At 43.2% G+C, this 21,347-nt stretch overlaps 2 protein-coding genes across 2 annotated transcripts; one reads left to right on the top strand and one right to left on the bottom strand.

The window, feature by feature from the left end:
- Positions 1-611: 611 nt before the first annotated feature.
- CPT2 (carnitine palmitoyltransferase 2) lies at positions 612-13,557 on the top strand. Its single transcript, XM_004679023.2, has 5 exons — positions 612-877; positions 5,023-5,103; positions 6,209-6,315; positions 10,274-11,578; positions 12,539-13,557. Exons 1-5 carry the CDS (start codon positions 726-728, stop codon positions 12,868-12,870), a joined length of 1,977 nt encoding a protein of 658 aa, XP_004679080.1. The 5' UTR covers positions 612-725; the 3' UTR covers positions 12,871-13,557.
- A 2,209-nt stretch (positions 13,558-15,766) lies between these two features.
- On the bottom strand, positions 15,767-21,181 carry LOC101632567 (chromosome unknown open reading frame, human C1orf123). Its single transcript, XM_012722774.1, has 8 exons — positions 21,119-21,181; positions 20,796-20,879; positions 19,817-19,873; positions 19,406-19,487; positions 19,164-19,195; positions 17,685-17,762; positions 17,016-17,081; positions 15,767-16,195 (listed from the first exon to the last, which is right to left on the bottom strand). The coding sequence occupies exons 1-8, from the start codon at positions 21,122-21,124 to the stop codon at positions 16,118-16,120; spliced, it is 483 nt and encodes a 160-aa protein (XP_012578228.1). The 5' UTR covers positions 21,125-21,181; the 3' UTR covers positions 15,767-16,117.
- Between the last annotated feature and the right edge of the window lie 166 nt (positions 21,182-21,347).

Raw genomic sequence — 21,347 nt, forward strand, 5'->3', positions numbered from 1 at the left:
ACTCTCTGCACGGACGAGGTGGCTAGATGGCAGCCGCGATTTCCAGCTTCTGCACACGTTTTCTTTAATACCGGCTGCAGTGAGCTCACAGCACAGCTATGAAGTCTAAGGAGCTGTTGGACCAACATCCCGGATTATGAATACCAACCACCACCATTTATTTGCAAACCAATTAAGCGATAGGCACTGTGCGTACCAAGTATCTCATTACATATTTAGATCCTGGGAGGTACGATGAAGTATGACATTTTTTTCTTAGACAAGAAAAGAAATTTTGCTCACCGCCTCCCAGGGAAGGGAGCCTGGATCACATTTAGGTTTACCAGATCACAAAGGCTTGTTTCGGCTTTTCTTTTTCTTAATCTACAGCTTCTTACTCGTTCCCAAACATTAGGGAGTCGCTTCGGAGTTCCGTTTCCCCTCTGCCTAGGCTGCGGGAGGATGACCAGCACAACAAAGGGACTGCGGACACGCTACAGCAGCAGTGCGATGGACCTGACCGCGGCTGGTAAATTTGGGGGCGGAACCTTCTGTGGGCGGAACCTTCTATGGGTGGTGCCTTCCGTGGGCGGGCGGTGCCGGCCGGAAGGAGCTCTCGGGACGATCCAGAACTGGACGCGAGTTCCTGACGCAGCGTCCCGGAGCTCTGAGGGGGTCTGCCTGTGTTTTTCTATAGTAGAGCTCCCCCTTACCCCGCGTTCCCACTACCATAGGCTGCCGGGAGAATGGTGGCCCGCCTGCTGATACGTGCCTGGCCTCGGGCTCCTGCTGTTGGCCCTGGAGTCCTTTGTCGATCCCTCAGCGCAGACTCCGGGCCCGGTCAGTACCTGCATCGCAGCATCGTGCCCACGATGCACTTCCAAGACAGCCTGCCCAGGTGAGCCCGGCCTCCAGTCCCTGCCTCCACTGCCTGCCCAGGATCAATCCCTACCTCCCTCCAGTCGTTCACACTTCACCTGCTTCCGCCCCCAAACCCAACTCGGAAAGCCTCCGCATTCCCAGTCTGGAAATCCTGTGACCTTCAGAATCTAGAACCGGAACCTCAAAACCTCAGACTCTAACAGAACTCTTGTTGTAAGAGTCTCTTACATTTCTCCCTGAAAAATGTCCAGCCTTCCTGTCTTCAGCACCACCAGTTGGAATGTCCCTGAAGTACTTTCTTGACTGCCTCTTATTCTACTTAGAATGTGGATAGGTCAGCCTCCCTATAACACTATAGCCTCCCTCCGCATCTCCCAACACTACACCGTCTTCACAAAAACTCTTCACCCCTACCCCCATTCCGTAGCCCCAGTCTCTATTACTGACTGCAGTATGCTGTACTTTTACCATCCCCTAAGGGCCCCCAAATACACGCTTCAATTGTTCACCACAATATACCTTCATATCCTTTTCAGCATCTAAGTCCTCTTCACCAAGAAACTTCACCCCAACCAAACCCTCAACACTAGCCCCAGGTTCCTCCCCCTAAAATAGCCTCCTCCCCATTTTGACCTTTAAGCTTGTCCACCTACAGCATTCTAAACACCCCCTTGATAGCTCTCCTAAGCTGTCTTATACACATCAAATTCAGAGGCCACCAAATTTTATCTGTTGTTCCTCACCATAAACTACCCACCCTTCTAAAACACTCCACCCATAAACTGCTTCCCTTATGAAAACAGCCTTTATAAAATTCACTCCTCTGCCCTCTCCTCCAATTTTTAAATTTTACCCTCCAGTTTTACCAGCCTTTGAATACCCAACCTTTATCTGAGCCCCCAGGTTTCCTCAATTATTAGAAATTTCCCCAAATTCCTTCATTCTCTAAAAATGAAAAACTAATGTCTTTACTTCTCATTGGCTCCTAGTGCCAAGTTCAAAATTTGTTTCAAAGACCCTTCTCACTTCGTCACCAAATTTCCATCAGGGATCTCCCAGGTCAGGAACTAGAAGCCAGCCTCTTCACCCCACAGGCTTGTTTGGGATTTTCTTTCATAGAACAAAGAAAATATGACAGGCATCACCCCTAACTACTCAGTTGTTGCTTTTCTCCATATTTGGGAACCATTTAACCCACCATCATCACTACCACCCTCCCCCAACCTCTTAGGAAAATAAATTATCAGAAATGAAATAGTGCACAAACATCTAACACAAACTAAAATGAGATTATTTAGCTACAATCCCTCTGTTTAGATTAGGCAGACAGAGAAAAAAAGGACAAGAGAAAGAAAAAGGGGTTTTGTGGCGGAATCAGCCTGGGATATGCCTCTGGAGCCTTTTATAGCCTGGGTGTGAGCTGAGCCAGTATGTAGGGGAAAGGTGAGGACTGACACAACCTGTCTTCACTTGCCAGATCTCTCAGCAGATGGCCTTTGATTTTCAGGCAGGCCTGTACCTACCCAGGTTAAAAGTCACAGGATTTCCTCTAGTTTAGAATTAGAAAGTGGAGAGTATTCAAGATCTTTTACTTTAACCCCATCCACAGTACAAAAGTCTGTAGGAATGTGAAGCTACAATCACATTCATCACTGTGTACAACCTTAAACTGATTTCCTCCTTCCTTCTTTCTCTCAGCTATAAATTGGGGTCAGATAAGATTCCTCAGTTTCTAGATAAAATATGTTGTGTTTTTCACTAATTTTACACTTATTTTGACACGACACTTGGTGAAAGCCCTGACTTTGAAGTCTGATAGAGCTCTGTTTCAGATTCCAAAATCTGAAGCTCTGTAACCTGAAGTATGTAACTTGCAGACAATTCAGTTGACTTATTTGAGCCACAGTGCTTACTGTAAAGTAGCAATGGAAACACACAGTTCACAGGACTAGTGTGCTGATAAAGTGAGAAAGATACCAAAGATAAGGAGTTAACTAATTTATGTAAAGAAGAATTTATGAGTTTACAGACCTTAAAATCCAGTTTGGATTAAGGGACTCAAATGGTGTCATCAGGACTCTTTGCCATATCACTCAACCCTTCATTTCTGTGACTGTTCTCAAGCAGCCTCTCCCTTATGGTGACAAAGTGGCAGCCATCACATAATGCATAGTTTATACCTTAATCTCTCAGTGACCTCAGGTATTAGAGATTCCCCTTTCCTAACAGTTAAAAAAAAATACTGTAATGAAGTCTTGCAGGTTCTTAATAGGGTCTTACTGTGTTGAACCAGTAAGCTGTAAATCCACCCTGGGGTGTTAGGGAAGAGTCAACTCCACCTGAGCCATGGGGACTGGAGATGGAAGGGGTGCTGTTATTGGAAGACAGGAGGATGGATGGGGGACAGACAAAGTAATAGAAGTGATGAAATGCTATGCTAGGTGCTGTGAAAGAGATGTGAGCTAGTTCCTTAGGGTAGTAAATAGTCTAGTAGGTTTTTATTATTATGTGCCAGGCACAGTTCAGTTAATGACATACAATGCTTCAGTCAGTCTGCACAGAATGCTAAGAGGTACATATTAATATTATAGATGAGAAAAATTAGGTGAAGGGTGGGTGGTATCCCCACAGTCACACAGCTGTGTGGTTAACTGTCTACTTGCTTCATCATTGTGCAGTTTTGCCTCCCAGGCATTAGGTAAATGCATTGGTGTGGACTGTAAATACTGTGGTGGCATTTACACTGGAGGCATTTATCCAATGCAAAAATAGAGATCTGGTTAGTTTGGCATATTCATTATCTTTAATATTTTTTATAGAAAACAGGTGACTTTTATATCCATGATAGAGCTTTTTATACAGAATCTATCCTGCTTTAATAGATAGAAAATTGAGAAAATGTATTTGCTGTATTAGTGACTCAAAATTAAATCATCACTAAATCTTGCATTATGCCAATAAAATAAATTCAAGCTAGAGTTGACACTCCAGAAGCTTTTAAATTAAAGGCTCTTAAAAACTTCAATTGCTTGTTATTTAGGATTTTGTTTAAAAAGGTACTTTCATTATTGCCCCCACTGTATCAAAACACAGTCCTGAGAAACGGTAAGTTGGTAATTTTGTGATTATGAGGTAACAGGTAGTATTTGGGATTTCCTGTGCCAGTCTGTGAATGTAAGGGGGTATTAAAGTATTATGAGTGGGTATTTAGCTCATAGAGCTATAATTCAAATTTATTTTTTTAAAAAAAGATTTATTTCTGCATACAGACTGAGGTACAGGCCAGAGGTGCAGGGGTGGTGAAAAGATTTACCAGAGACAGAGTAGGGAGCAGAACAGGTAGATTGACAAAGTACGCTGCTGAGGGGAGCAGTGGGCCAGTCAGGAGAGGTCTGCTGCGCCATGTGGGTCACCTCCTGGGACGCGGACTGAACTCTTGCCTCAGTGGCTGCAATAGCTTCATAGTGCTTTAACCTGTTGTGCCACCATGGAGGGCCCTCAGATTTGTTTTTTTTTATATCATATTCTGGATAAACATTCCTTGAAAAATAAACTGAATGACAGTTTATCTTAGAGTAAGGTTTTAAACTGTGTTTTATGGATAACTTTTCAGTTTTCCCAATGACATATTTAGATATTTTAAATATATAGTTTTTGGCAGTTGGCAGAGGTAACCATAACAAACTATGACTGAGCTTAGCTACTAGGGGATATAACTCAATAAAATTGTTAAAACTATAAAGAAAGTCCACTGTACTGTACTGTCCATGTGTTTTCATTTCACTCTGAGCCAGTAACTTCCTCACCATAGCTGTCACTGGGAATTTACCAGCTGAGAATGACCAGTAAGAACACACATAGGAAGATCTGTTTCTTCCTCTTACCATTCCTGGCATGATTTAGTGGTCTATCCTAGATTTGCCTGGCTCCTGGACAGACCTTCATTTTAATATGATTCTGTGTTGTAAAATACACTAGAAAATGAAAAAGTAATTACTATATTTTTCTTAAAAGTAGAGGTAAGAGTTACCTTTGATACATTAGTAAATCCATCAGTTTTTATTTTCAGTGACTTTCTCTTGGTTTTTGGGAAGAAAACTAATTATTCAGTAATAAGTTTATTAATAATGATAACCTCTTGCACATATGCTTTCTCCTCAGGCTGCCTATCCCTAAACTTGAAGACACCATTAGGAGATATCTCAGTGCACAGAAGCCTCTCTTGGATGACAGTCAGTTCAGGTACATGCTGAGGACCTTGAATGACGTGGTTGGGTGGTTGAGGGACCCTAGCAAGTGATGCTAAATCAAGCATCAGGGGTTATCAGGGAGGGACTAGCAAGTTCAGGAAACAGATATTCACTCCTAAAGATCGAGCCCTAAGATGAGAGTCTCTCTAACTAGACTCAACAAGTGATGCCAGATTTGTACTGTATCTTGAAGGTATCCTGGAAGCAACCTGGTCTGGCCATTTGCAGAAAGCATGTATTCTCAATAGGGAGAACAATATAAAACAAATACATCTGAGGTGAGCACATGACATACCAGAATTTTTCTTGGTGAGCAAGTGTATTGGACTAGATATTGTGCCCCCACAATTCATGCTGTCTTGCCATCACAGTATGTGATTTTACTTGGAAATGGGGTTGTAGCAGATTTAATTAGTTAAAATGAGGTCTTGGTATAGTAGGTACTTTGTCTAGTATTACTGCTTTCCTGATTAGACTAGCCACAAAGATAGCCAAATGGTAATGGAGACAGAGACAATTCATAATCTTCTGATTTTAAACATCCCTATTAATCATTTGTAGCTTTTCTTGATATGGTAATGCTTTAATAGCTACCAGTGATAAAATGTTATGTTTCAGTCTAGCTTAAATTCTCAGCTTTGCAAATTAAAAAAAATTTTTTTGGGGGGGGTTACATTTTTGTTTTTCCACATATGTACACATTCCACTTACCCTCCACCAAAACTTCCAGTACCCCGTTTGCAATATTTTTAATCTTGGAAGGTGTTATATTATTATTTTATACAAGAGAAATGATAATGAAGCAAGAGAGATTAAATAACTTATTTATCCATACAGCTTGAAACAAAGCTAGAATTCAAATTTATCTCCAAAGTAAGGTCTTTTTCTCCATGCCAACCGGTCTCCTAAGTTATGAATTGTTATATGAAATGTTGTTTGATCTTCCTGATTAATCATTTTAAGAAGATATTCTAGATTTGTTTTATATTGTTCTTCTGATCAGAAGTCCCTCTGATGGTAGTCTCCAGATTTATGCCATGAATCTAAGAACTTAGATATATTCCTTGCTGTATTTTGATTCTATCTTTTAATTTTAGGAAGACAGAACAATTTTGCAAGAGTTTTGAAAATGGAATTGGAAAAGAATTACATGAACAGCTGGTTGCTCAGGACAAGCAGAATAAACAGACAAGCTACATTTCAGGTGGGTAGGCCAGGCAGTGGGATGATTTTTCTCAGATCCTGTTGTAAGAGAGAGTGCAGCATTTTCTCTCCTGTTTTATTCTCAAAACTATTTCTGATGTAGAAATACATTACTACATACTACGTACTACAGCATTGATGTAATGTCTCATCCTCTTTCTGAAGTAAGCATTAAGGCTGAGTTCCTCCACTAAGGTGATGACCAGAAGCTGTGCTCAGCTTTGTAGATAAGGTGAAGACAGAACCTATAGTAGCTATAGGATTAAGCCCTGTGTCCTGGCTGAACTGCCCTCTCCAGCCTCTCTTACTACTGACTCTGACACAGTTCATACTCAGTAAAACTGAAGAACTCGTTGTTCTTCTAGCCTATTAGTCTTTCATTCTTCTGTGCTTTTATCCATGTTGTTCCCACTACCATTTTTTTAAAAAGATTTATTTATTAATTTATACAGAACCGGGGTACAAGCCAGAGATGCGGAGGGTGAGAGGATTCACTAGAGACAGAGCGGGGAGCAGAACAGGCAGATCAACGAAGTACACTGGTGAAGGGAGCAGCGGGCGGGCCAGGAGAGGTCTGCCACGCCATGTGGCCACCTCCGGGGCAGGCGGGGATCGAACTCATGCGGAAGTGGCTTTAGCTTTTTAGTGCTGTGCTTTAACCCTCTGCGCCACCAGGGAGGGCCCCCACTACCATTTTTTATGGCCACTCTTTCTTTTTAAGACCCTGATGGGTTGTTTTTCTGTGAAACCTTTTTAGCTATTCTCTCTCCATCTGGAGTTATTTGCTTCCATCTCTGTCCCCTCAGCACTTTTTAAAATTTATATTTTTATTAAGGCTATTCATACACATAATTCATTACTTTTTTTTTTTTTTTAAGATTTATTTATTTGTGCATACAGAACTGGGATACAAACCAGAGATGCAGGGGCAGTGAAAGGATTCACCAGAGACAGAGTGGGGAGCAGAACAGGCAGATTGTGGAAGTACATTGCTGAGGGGAGCAGTTCATTACTTTTTAAAGATGTATTTATGCATACAGAAACTGGGTACAAGCCAGAGTTGCAGGGGCTGAGAAGATTCACCAGAGACAGAGTGGCAAACAACAGGCAGATGTATTGAATACATTGCTGAGGGTTGTAGTGGGCGGGACAGGAGAGGTCTGCTGTGCCTTGTGGGCCACTTCTCTGGCTGGGGAGTCAACTCGTACTGCAGTGGCTATGGATAGCTTCATAGCACTGCACTTTAACCCGCTGCACCACCAGGGAGAGCCCCATGTACATAATTTAAAGAATGAAATGGTTCTGTAAGTCCTATTAGGAAGAAAAACAGGTACTTGCTGACCCTCCTCTAATTTTTCACTTTTCCTTTAATCACTGCTTTCTCATTTTGGTATATACCCCCATTCTCTAAATTACAAGCTTATATACTGCATCTTAACTTTTTTAGTTTTAGGCATTATCTATTGATAGCTCACTATAGAAGATTACAATTTAACAATCTCTTATATCTGCTTCATATCTATGAACACGTGCGTATTTCCTGTCTCATTTTTGTAGTATAGTTACTTATAATTTTGGTTAGCTCATGTGTAGTGCTTATGTTATTATGACCATATAATTCGTTGTTGGCTGAGTCATATAGCAAGTACATTGGCATTGTTCTTCCTTTCCTACCTAAAACTTTTGTTTCCTCTGAAGTTACTATGTAGTAGCATTAAACTATGTGTTTAATAATTTACCTGGGAGGCCCTCCCTGGTGGCGCAGCGGGTTAAAGCACAGCACTAAGAAGCTAAAACCACTTCTGCATGAGTTCGATCCCCGCTTGCCCTGGAGGAGGAGATCCACATGGCGAGGCAGACCTCTCCTGACCCGCCCGCTGCTCCCCTCAGCAGTGTACTTTGTTGATCTGCCTGTTCTGCTCCCCTCTCTGTCTCTGGTGAATCCTCCCACCCTCCACATCTCTGGCCTGTACCCCTGTTCCATGTGAATAAATAAATAAATCTTTAAAAAAAAAAAATTACCTGGGAATTATTTTTAAATTTTCATCTTCCTCATAGTCTAACTCAAACTTCTTTCCTGCTTGTTTTGCCCTCTTTCACTTCTTCAACTGCTTCTAACCCTTCTCTGTGGTCATAGAGCTGAATGAGATATTAAATAGATCTTTAGGTGAGGGTGGGGCTTGTTACAGGCTTCACTGGAATGTGGTCTGGCAAATCCATTTTCTTGAGGTACCCCTAAAGTTAGTAACGCAAGATGTTTCTGGTTAACTGCCAAAAGTTATTTTCTAGTTGCTGGTGTAGGAGTGCAGTGAGGAAATACAACCTGAGATCCCAACTGTGACTTAGCCACCAAATGTACTTTCTCCAGAAAATAGGACCTAAGACATCTACTGGGGTGGGGAGGATTCTGGTAAGTGAGGGTAGGAGTCTAGTTCCACAGTCTTTCAGTCAGAGATATCAAAGATGCCACATACTGGTTGCTTGTGGGATTCTGCTGAGTAAATCGTGATATTTCTGGGCTTTCTACTGCAGCTTCCGGGTGGCTTTCTTGGCTCTGCCTTAGTCACTACCAGCTGCCTGAGTGTTTTCAGCTCCCAGCAGTTGTTCTTTTCTTTCTTCCCAACCTCTTTCTCCTATTGGCTTATGACTTAAAAATTTAAGTTCAGTTACTAAATGGATCAGAGGCATAAATCATGCCTTCTTTCATCAAATCTTCCTTCCCTCTCCCTCATACCTTTTTTCCCCTACCATTTTGGTTTTAATTTTAATTTTGTGTTAATTCTTCTTGTCTATGTTACTGGAGTTCTTCTGAATCAATTTTCTTCTATACATACCCTGAACTAGGGCCTGACAATGATTCTCAAGGAATGAATGGATGAGCAAATGAATAATAGGTAAATTGGTGTCCATTTTCCAGTCCTTTACATGTAAAAACTTTTTCCTTCAAACTGTGAGTGGAAGGAAGATGGTCTTTACTTGTAGAGCTTATCCAGGTTTGCTAATTTTGGTGGGAACTTTCCTTGAAGACACATTTTTTGACAAAACATTGCTTCTGCAATTTTTTGCAAGCAAAATATTCACAGGAACACAGAGGGCTAGTGATCCACAGTGATCACTAATAGTTATTTCTAGTTGCCTTTCAAGCATTTCCTAAAACGGTGTATACAAATGCACACAAGACACAGAATGATAGTGAAGATTTTTCCCCACAGTAGGGAGATAGTCAAGTAAGTATTATCTTAAGAGGAGATGAATGAGATAACATAGGGAAATGGGTGGGAATGAAGTGTTCTGTTCTAGCATGAACTAAGTGAGTTGTATTTTACTCCTTTAAGAGCCAAGAAAGGGAACAGGATGAGGAAAAAAAAGCAATTGATAAGCATTAGGGAAATGTAGATCAATTTCACATTCATACACCTGTCAGAATTACGTCAGTCAAACAGATAGACAATAACAACAAATAATGCTGGGATGTGAAAAATTAAAACCCTCATGTACTGTAGGTGGTAATGGTACAGGTACCAAAAGGTCACAGACTCATCACATGCCCTAGGAGTTCCACTTCTGGTTATATCTCAAAGAGAATTACGAACTCATAGCTGCATTATTCATAATAACTCAAAGGGGCAAACAACCCAGGTGTCCATCATTTGATGAATGGATAAACAAGTTATTATATCCATATACTGTTCCATTCCACGTTTCAATAATGGGACATTATTTAGTGATAAAAAGAAATAAAGATCTTCACAGATACATCATGGTGTCACAAATACATTATAGATAATGGAAACTATATGCGAAAGACTACATGTTATAGTCTCCTGTTTAAGTCATGAATAACAATCAGGAAGTTCCTACTTCTAGAGATTGATGCCATCTGCATATGCCTTATTTTTTTTCTCAAATTTTATTTTTAGGGATTGCATTACTTTTTATATTGTCCTTTTAATTTTTAGGCCCCTGGTTTGATATGTACTTAACTGCTCGAGAGTCCATTGTGCTGAACTTTAATCCATTTATGGCATTCAACCCTGACCCAAAGTCTGGGTATAACGATCAGCTTATCCGGGCAACCAACATGACTGTTTCTGCTGTTCGGTTTCTGAAGACACTTCGGGCTGGCCTTTTGGAGCCAGAAGTGTTCCACTTGAACCCTGCCAAGAGTGACACTGAGACCTTCAAGAGACTCATACGCTTTGTGCCTTCCTCCCTGTCCTGGTATGGTGCCTACTTAGTCAATGCCTATCCCCTGGATATGTCTCAGTATTTTCGACTTTTTAATTCAACTCGTTTACCTAAACCTGTTCGTGATGAACTCTTAACTGATGACAAGGCTAGACATCTCATGGTCCTAAGAAAAGGAAATTTCTATGTCTTTGATGTTCTGGATAGAGATGGGAACATTGTGAGTGCCTCTGAAATCCAGGCTCATCTGAAGTACATTCTCTCAGATAACAGTCCTGCCCCTGAGTTTCCACTGACATATCTAACCAGTGAGAACCGGGATGTCTGGGCAGACCTCCGGCAGAAGCTGCTGAGTAGTGGCAATGAGGAAACTCTGAGGAAAGTAGACACTGCTGCGTTCTGTCTCTGCCTGGATGACTTCCCCATTAAGGACCTTGTCCACTTGTCCCACAACATGCTGCATGGTGATGGCACAAACCGTTGGTATGATAAGTCCTTTAACCTCATTATAGCCAAGGATGGCACTTCCGCTGTCCACTTTGAGCATGCTTGGGGTGATGGTGTTGCAGTACTCAGGTTTTTTAATGAAGTGTTTAAAGACAGCGTTCATACTCCTGCCATCACTCCACAGAGCCAGCCCGCCAGCACTGACTCTTCTGTTGCTGTGCAGAAACTCAACTTCAAGCTGACTGATGCCTTAAAATCTGGCATCCGTGCTGCTAAGGAAAAGTTTGATGCCACCATGAAAACCCTCACCATTGACTGTATCCAGTTTCAGAGAGGAGGTAAAGAATTCTTGAAGAAGCAGAAGCTGAGCCCTGACTCAGTGGCCCAGCTGGCCTTCCAGATGGCTTTCTTGCGGCAATATGGGCAGACAGTGGCCACCTATGAGTCTTGCAGCACTGCAGCATTCAAACACGGCCGCACCGAGACCATCCGCCCAGCCTCCATCTTCACAAAGAGGTGCTCTGAGGCCTTTGTCAGGACACCCTCCAAGCACAGCGCTGGGGAGCTTCAGCAGCTGATGGCCGAGTGTTCCAAGTACCACAACACTCTGACCAAAGAAGCAGCAATGGGTGAGATGGGGTGGAGAACTTGCCTTGGGTCTCACTACCCTCAGCACTGGGGTCAATCTTAGCAATATTGTATCTCTCATCTGGTTTCCATCCCTTATTACGTGTATTCCACCTTACAACTCCCAGAATGATTCTGTTTTTCTGCCCTAGTAGTCTGAATAGCCCAACTAGTCAACAGGGATCAAGATATTCTATCCTAAGCAGAGATGGAGAAATATATCTACATCATCATATGCAGTCCATTTCAGCTGTGAGATGATTGTCTTTCTAGTACTTATTAGTCATCAGATTCAACTTTTGACAATTTCAGATTGCTAAGTCCATTGGCTTTTGTACTTTAACTCAGTTGTAGGGTACTGGTTTTCTATTAATAGGCCATCTCAGGATTTCTTCCTCAATCTAACTAGCATTCTTTGCCACTTTGGTAAAATTCAAGATTTGAAGATGACCTTGAGGATCATACATTTTAATTCTTTCATGTTCTCCAAAGAACAGGAATTAAAGGGGATAACAAAGACATTTGGGTCTTCTCCCCCATTTTATAGGAGCCCTTTGGGTCACACAGCAAGTTACCTGTAGGGCTGTGATTAGAATCCCGGTTGGATACCTTTTCCATTTTGACTCAATTTTGTCTTTGACACTTGAAGTTTGGGTTTTACTTAGCTTTTTAGTCAATACTTCTCTATTTGTACTTCTCTTGACTCTTTGGTTTGAAATGATGCAGTTTCAAATTTTTTTAAATCATGTTTTCATTCTCAGCACAGCTATTGTTTTTTTTTTAAGGGGAATTTTCCAGTGTGATCTGCTTTAGGGGTTAGCAAGATAGTTAAACAGGCAGACAGACAGACCCTCTTCTGTCAAGGATGATGTGAGGGGATTCCTACCATACATGGGAGGTCTTTCTAAGGTTCCTTTCAGGTCTGAGATTCTAAGTGCAGTTTTCCATTTTGTCTCTGACAGGCCAGGGCTTTGACCGACACTTGTTTGCTCTTCGGTACTTGGCAGCAGCCAGAGGGACTACCCTGCCCGAGCTGTACCTGGACCCTGCATACGGGCAGATAAACCACAATATCCTGTCCACAAGCACTCTGAGCAGCCCGGCGGTGAACGTTGGTGGCTTTGCCCCTGTGGTGCCTGATGGCTTTGGTGTTGGGTATGCTGTTCATGACAACTGGATAGGCTGTAATGTCTCCTCCTACCCAAGCCGCAATGCTCGAGAGTTTCTCCAATGTGTGGAGAAGTCCTTAGAAGACATATTTGATGCCTTAGAAGGCAAATCCATCAAATCTTAGCTTCCAGGTGGGTGAAAACCCTCCATTACTTTATCAATGTGGAAGTGCACTATTTTAGCCAGTAGGTGCTAGTCTGTGATTAATGAACTAAAGAAAGAGGGGCCTGAGCAGCCAGTGCTGTAAGGTTTGAAATCATGTCTTTAAAGCTAAATATCTGATTTTCTCATGAGTATAGATCACAATTAAAGATTATGTGACTTCAATTTTATTTCAATAGATGAGGAGGTAGGATTGGAAAACTCTCGTATTTATTTTTAAAGCAGAAATAAAATTTGTTTGGAGATGTTTCCTTAGTTTTTCAATCTAAATTCCTAAGTCCCCACAAGGAACGTGCAATCAGTAAATTCATTTATTCAGGTAAAAGTAAGCTCTCATTGGCTTCCATCTCCTCAAGTAATGGTGAGAAACTTTCATCCTCCCTGTGTCTCTCTCTTCTGGGACATCCTCTTTCAAAATTCTCTTCATTTTTCTAAGGAATGAAATTTCAATAATAATCTAAATTGTTTGAAAGTGATCTGTCAGCTATTCCTATCCATCAATAATAGCACAAGACTCCATTTATTTAACACCTTTCAGTAAAGCATTACTCTTCTCCATTATGCTTATGAACCTCTTTGATATCTTTAATTTCTAGTTATTTTTGGAGGTAAGTTTTGTCACCATTGTAAATGGTATCCTTTTCTTTAAATTTTGCATGATGCCTATCTATTGAAACATATTTGGTTTCTATGTATTGATCCTAAATTCAGCATCTGTTAATGCTTTTGGATTTGTTTTTTTTTAAAGATTTATTTATTTATGCATACAGAACTGGGGTACAGGCCAGAGGTGCTGGGGTGGTAAGAGGATTTACCAGAGACAGAGGGGGAACAGAACAGGCTGACTGACAAAGGACACTGCTGAGGGGAGTAGCGGGCAGGTCAGGAGAGGTGTGCTGTGCCATGTGGATCACCTCCAGGGCTGGGATTGAATTCAGGCGGAGATTGAAGTGGCTTTAGCTTCTTAGTGCTGTGCTTTAACCTGCTGTGCCACCAGGGAGGGCCCGGATTTTCTTTTTAATTTATTTACGCATTCAGAACTGGGGTATAGGCCAGAGGTGCAGTGGCAGTGAGAGGAATCACCAGAGACAGAGTGGGGAGGAGAACAGGCAGACTGACAAAAGTCTACTGCTGAGGGGAGCAGCGGGTGAGACAGGAGAGGTCTGCTACGCCATGTGGATCACATCCAGGGCCAGGTATTGAACTCACACTGAAGTGGCTGCAGCTGGCTTGCCGTGCTGTGCTTTAACCCACTGCACCAAAAGGGAGGGCCCACTTTTAGATTCTCTAAGTGGAAAACCACAAATTTGTCCAATCTTCCTTTTTCAATTCTTTAACCTTTTTCTCTTATTACACAAGTTGTGACCTCCAGTATAATGAATAGCAGTGATTGAGGGTGTCTCATCTCCCCCAATCATGACTGGATTACCTCAAACATTTCATCATTTATGAAAAACAGCATTTGTTTGGGATTTTTGGTAGATAGTTTTGTAAGGTGAGCATAGTTCCTTTCTACTCCTAATTTGTTAAGTTTCTATAGTTTGATTTTTGTTGAATGAGGACTGAACTTTATGAATATCTTTTCTCCATCTATTGACATGCTCTATTTCTCCTTTCATCTGTTAATGATTATTTGAATCCTTCTACCTGCTGATAGATGAGAAAACATTTTAAACTATAAAGGAAACCTTAAGATCCTTTTAGTGTTTCTTTTTATAAGCTTATCACACATTAGCTAATACAAAAACTAAAAACCAGACAGGTTGTTTAACCAGCCTGATGTTTCTACTTATTTCCTTCCAGGCTGGAGAGTGGACTGGACCCATGTAGGGGCTGGTAGACAATGCTGGCTGAGGGAGGGCCAAAGAAGTGCTCTGACAGGTACAGAAAAGGGCCTGGAACATGGGGACAATGTGGCTTCCAGACTGTAGCGGTGACAAGGTGGGTAATTCACCATGCTTTGTCATGCCAGCTTTACTCAAAATCTGAGGTTCCCCTTTCTGATGTCCTGCAACCAGGTACTAGGAAGACCCTTTTCCAGTAGACCACTATTGGAAAGTGAAGATATTTTTACTTCCAAAGAACTTTTACATCACAGAAGTAAAATCTTTAACAGGCCTTATGAACAATAGGTTTACCAGTGTGAAGGCATGTGTATGCCCTCACAACCTTACTGTGCACTGACCATCTCTGGTTGGGGATCAAGGCCCATGATGTCTTCATAGCTCCATGAGCTGTCTAGAAGCAGAATACAGAAATGTGACCACAGGGAACAAACCAGGACCAGGAGTACAACAGGGAGCTAAGAGGATGGTCTAGTAAAAAGGAGAGCTTTCATGTTGACCCCCCTGGTGGGAGGGGGTGCTGATCATAGTGAACAGTATCCTCACGATCATTAGTCACTTCTGTAGCAGATTCATGCCAAAATCAGACTGCTTGACCTCTAACATCTTCTAGTCCTGAATATAAGGAGACACCAGCCAAGAGAGATGCCTGAATTTGAGAGCCAAGCTCTGGTCAGTGCAGTATTTGGCCCAAGACTACCAGGCTCATGGCATCATTCCACAGGCTCAGCTGCCTTTTATACCTCTGGTCTTGACACCTTAGGTTGACATCTCTGGATTGATGACTATCTGCTTCCCCAAAGTTAGATGCCCTTAAAAGCTCTGGTCTCTGCATTTTACAAATTGGATCAAGCATAAGATTTTTTTTTTAAAGATTTATTTATGCATACAGAACTGGGGTACAGGCCAGAGGTGCAGAGGTGATGAGAGGATTCACCAGAGACAGAGTGGGGAGCAGAATAGGCCGACTGAGGGGAGCAGCAGGCGGGTGAGGTCTGCTGCTTCATGTGGGTCACCTCTGGGGTGGGGATCGAACTCATGCGGAAGTGGCTTTAGCTTCATAGTGCTGTTTTTTAACCTGCTGCGCCAAGATCTTTTAATAGTTTAGAAGGGCACCAGTAAGCAAACCCGAGTTCTTATTTGTTGAGGGTGTGGCTGCTAGCTGACACTGCCTTCAGGCACCAATGCTGCACAAATGGGCTTTATTGATGAGGCTTGGGAAGCTGTGACAAAGCCCAGCATGCAGGTTGTGAGGGCTGGGCTAGCTGCCCAGAGACAAGGGATGAGGAAGCCAGTGTCAGTGGGCTCTTTTGCTTGGAACATGTCCCTTCTCAGTTCCTAGAGACAGGTGTGCAGAAAGATGGTTCAGCATTTCACAAACTGGTGGGTAACCTCATAGATTCCCACAGATTCCTGAGTCTTTTCATCATAGTCAGTCCAGTCCTGTGAAATAAAATGGCAATGTTAGCCTCACATGGCAGCCTACGACAGTGTGAAGAGTAAGAAATGGGATTTAAAAAATCTACATGTATGACCCTGGACAGCCAGACTGCTCAGATTTGAATTCCAGCACTTTCAGCTGTTTAATAATAGATAAACTGTGTAACTTCCCTAAACCCCAGTTCTTCAGTCCTCTGTAGAAAGGTATAATAATAGATTTCATAATGTTGAAAGACTCCAACAAGGTAAAAATATATAAAATACTTAGCCTCAGGGTGGCACATATACAAGCCCTGTGAACACCAATTACTATTTTATTAGGAGCAATGCAAACTGAAGTTTTGTTCTTTCCTGACACTGACCACAAGGTTGTCTATCTGCAAGGCAGTAGCATGACCAGTAGCACATGAGATTTCCTGTTTTTCACACAATGCATTAGCAAGGATTAAAGCACTGCTACCAGGGGAAATACAGAGTTAGGTTCCTATCAGCCTCTAGTCACATTTTCTTAACTGACCAATGCACCATTTGGTTTTGTGTATGTTATAAGACATACAGTTTTATTTTACCATTAATACTGTTTTTAAGACATAGCCTTTTTTTTTTTTTTTAGCATTAATACTGCTGGTCATTACGGTTGAAGTTGTAGCCCTAGCCCAGCCTTCCTGCATGTGGAAAAGTAGATGACACTTCTGTACCATACTCCAGACCACTGAAAACACCCAAAGTACAAAAATACAGTCAGCCTTGTTCACTAAAAGGATAATTCCCATCAGATGCTCTACATTATCAGGAGGCCCTACAAGGCCTCCAAGTCCCATACCTTTTCCTGCAGATTAATGTCACTGAAGACTGTACCTGATTCCAGACCCTCAGCAGCAAACCCAGCCTGTAGGTGACAGGAAGGCATTAGTTAGTATGGATTAAGAATGTACCTGGCTGGTATGGGGGGCCTGGACAGGGAACTAGCTCTTCTACACCTGGGATGAGAGCACAGATGTGCATTGGGCAGCTGCTCTGTAATAACTTCAGGGCTTGGCAGCTGCTCCAGTCCATACTGGTTCCTTCAAATTTAGAGACCTGGACCATAAAGCAGGAAGCTGATACAAACCCTTCCACTATCTCTGACTTTCTGAATGACCGTGGCATGTCACTTTCCTTCTTAGACCTTCGTTTTCTTATATGAAAATGAGATCACAATACTGCCTACCTCAGGTATGTTGTGAGATGAAAACAAATACACAAAGTGGATGAACACTGACTCTGAAGTCAGACAGACCTGGGTTCGAAATTATAGCTCCATTACTTACTAAGTTGCAAAATTCCTGTAATTTTTTGTCCATTTGCATTATAGATAAGAGGAGCTTTATAAAGAATTATTAGAACTCTTACAAAGGAGAATATGTAGTCCATGGTCCCTGAAGGAAGCAGAGTTCTGCTATCACTTCCAACCTACCCTCCCCAAAGATAAAAATTCCTAGAACACACGTACCTGGGGCTGGAAATCAACTGGTTCGAGTCCCCGACACTCAAACTCTACAATTGTCTTGAATTTTTCGTTGTCTTCAGCCTAGAAGGGAATTTTGTTGATGAGATAAGCCACTCCCGTCAACCACACCCATGTGGAAGAAGCCTGTTTTAGGCAGCGGCTCCTCATGAGACTTTCTTGGTATCGGTACTGCAGAACAGCCTTCCTGACATGAGCTCTGACAGAACTCTGCCTTGTTTCCCCTCTGTGTCTCAGATTGTTATATGCAGCTGAGGAAATACTCCTGATTTATAGTGAAGATCTGAACTATCCAGATATACTTATTTACTTACTCTGTTTTTCACTGAGAAAGAACTAGTGTTTTTTATTAGCTTCCTTGTTGAATGTGTCCCAAACGACTGAGCCACTGAATAGTGGAAAAAGAAAACCTTCAAATTAAAAATCTAGGGTTTTTCTCACTGTTGTTTCCAAGGAGAAGGCATTTCCAGGTTTATTGTGAAAATCTGAACTAAGTGGAAAGTACCGGGCCCATTTATTGAAACTATGCTCAATAAATGGTAGCCAAGGTTGGTCAGTATCGTAAATAGAACATCCAAGCAATCTTAATACACTTAGCCAGACTTCTGCTAGCCATCTGCCATGCTGTGAAGGAAAAGCTTTGGAAATAGGTTTTACACATCAAGGGGGCCTCTCTGAGGTGGTTGTGTAGTGGGAAATTCATGCCTACCTCACCCCGGGGGGACAACCTAAATACCAGACATGCACATACCATTCTCATTCTGTCACTCACTTCAGTCATTTCCTGTACAAAAACCACATGCCTGGTACAGATGAAGCACGGCTCTGTTGGCCCTGGTTTGCTTCTTTGCTGGTCTGTCTCTTCCACTAGATTATGATTTACTTGAGGGTAAGTTCTCATGTGACTTATCTAACTTCAGGATGAAGCTGGGAACTTGGCACAACCAGACATTTTTTGAAAATATCAAATAAAGAGTAAGTGAACACAAGTAACTGCCCTTGAAACAATTAGACCCTCTCTCCTATTTGAACAATTTGCTACAGAACTAAATAAGGTATAACTACTTAATTACAGTATCAAGGGTGGGATGCACCATATACTTCACCAATTACTCAGAGAAGTAACTGTCTCACCAGTTACTTTAGAGACGGGCTAGGCAAGTACTCTCTGTGATGGAAACTGAGTGGCTAGATCAGGTCGAAGGTCCCCTGAGGTCTCAAAGACCAGCACTTTTGAAGAAGGCATAGCAAGTTTGTTTATTTTCTTGTCAAGCACTGAGTATATGGTGAATAATAATGATAGAATGAATGGACCAAGTGAGTGAGGGGATGAATGAACAAGTACACAAAGGACTGCCCCTTGGCAGGTCACTCTGATGCACATATAACTCTAGAACATAGGTCTCCTAGCTCCCGGCTTAAATTTAATCCCACCATGCCTGATACTGTAAACAGGAAACTTACATTATATGATTTGATGGTGCTGCTCAGTATCTCTGAAACATAAAAAAAGAAGACAAAGTTGACATGAGTCTGAACTCTGGCCCTATCCAGGTGCTCAGATGTGACTGAAAAGGGGAGAATCTGCTGTAGAAGCTTGAAGACTCAGGTCTGGGTCCACCCACAGGTAATACAAGCCTGTTTTTGGTCTGGTACCAGGAAGCTGTGGGCCCACCTGACAGACCCCAGCATGTGACCTCACCTACCGATGGAGTTCTCCCTTGAACACAGTTTACACTTCTGGACCATAGAGGCGCTGCCACGGCCTCCCTTCAGTGCCACACTGTCCTGGCAAAAAATAAACAGACCCTCTAGTCATGTATCACAAAAGTCTTGATGAGACAGCCCAGTTGGAGATCCAGACCTAGCAAGGGAGAGTAGCATGCTAGGACAGAATCCTGGGGAGGGTTTTTTGGGACTGAGGAAAGGGTTTGCCCTTGATTTGAACTTTGCCTCACACCTTAAAGATGTCTGTTGTTCCCCACGGATCAAATTAGTGCCTACCTACCTATATCACAAACAGCAGGGTTCATAGACCAGAGAGATTAGGGCTGAGAGTTCCCCACACCCCAGTCCTGAGGAATGTATGTGGGTATGTGGTTGGGGGGAACAGTTACCATGAGTCGAATGTATTGCCATTTCTCTGAGATCTCACCACAGTTGCCACACTTCATCTTGAGGGGGAAAAAAAGAATATTAGTAAAGTAGTTGGCTCAGCCAGGCAGATACTAAAGGAAGGTTTATAACAGTGTAAGGAGGGCAGGCTCTTAGTGTGCTTTTCTTTTGGCAATCTCACTTCATTCTTAGAAGCAGCCCCACCAAGGACAAAACCAGATTGTCTGTGGAAGGGGGTGGCAAACCCACCCTCCTCTAAAAAAGTACCCAGTTTGAATTTCCTGAAGCCTGGTACAAACATGGCTTCAAACCACCCCCTTCAATCCCCCACTGCTGGGTGACGGGTGTCTCTGTTCTCACAGTCTCCTAAGGTCCCTAGTAAAGGGACTTATCGTTCTCTTGTTACTCTTTGTCTCCTTCAATAGGTTCTGTGCTTTTTGAAGCAGAATATCAATTCCTCAAAAAAGCCCTGGCACTGGACTTCAAACTACTTGGAAACAAAGGAGGCCAGAGGCCTCAGGAAAGAGCTAGGGCTTATACCAGGAACTGAAGGATGCAGGACTTAGGCTAGGAGGAAAACGGATAGATATTGGAGAGTAAAAGACTCAAACTACTAGGTGACAGAGGATCTCTGTAGACCTTTGCACTAGAGTGGCTGACACAACCTGATCAACGAAGATAGGTGAACTGATTCTCCATACTTGATAATCATAAGATCACTTCAAGTAGGCTTTCGCTGTTTACACACCCATGAGATGTTTACCGGGGCGAAAAACTACAAAAAGCCTACCCAGGAAAAATAAATTCATGGCTAAACATTTCTCGAACTGATTAACAGAAAGCATCTGTTCGAGACTGCGTTGAGAACCGAAAATCTTTAATCCGGCCAACCTCCAGCAGCCCCTCCCTGCCATCGCCGACTTGGAAGCATCTCTGACGCCCCTCCCTCCTCCCGTGGAGGGCTCAGCCCTCCAGCCGCACCTTCAGGTACCACCGGAAGTCCTCGCCCACAGGCCGGAGGTTGGTGACATTCTCCAGCGTGGCTTTGAGCTGCAGCGCGATTTTCTGAGGAAAAGGAGGGTCCGAGCGACTGCACCAAGCACGCCTGCGCAGCCGTAGTCCCTTGCTCGGCCCCGCCCCTCCCGGCGCAGATTCTCCCGGTCCGCTTCTGCTCGGCTCGCTGCTCGGCACGAGCCCACACCCTCGTTCCCTCCTGAGGCGAGCGTCTGCCGGCCTGACTCCCCATCACCGGGGCCCCCGCCACCACCCCGTGCTGCCCCGCCAGCGACTTGCCCGCGCCTCACCCCCATAGCGGCCCGGCGCTGGTGGCGGCACTGCTTTCCGGCCCGTCGTAATCGAGCGCGCCGCTGCGCAACGTGCGTGCGCGGCTCGGGCGTGCGTCGGGGGGCGGGGCCTCCGCGCGCCACCGCCTCCTCGGCGCACCCCTCGCTTCATTGTAAACCGTGGCGGTAGCCCCTGAGTCTGCAGTTAGCCGGCGCTCGGAACCCAGCTCCCCGGAGTCTGTATGTCCAG

The sequence above is a fragment of the Condylura cristata genome, unplaced genomic scaffold (genome assembly GCF_000260355.1).
Source record: "Condylura cristata isolate star-nosed mole 26May11 unplaced genomic scaffold, ConCri1.0 scaffold00008, whole genome shotgun sequence".
Classification (NCBI taxonomy): Eukaryota; Metazoa; Chordata; class Mammalia; order Eulipotyphla; family Talpidae; genus Condylura; species Condylura cristata.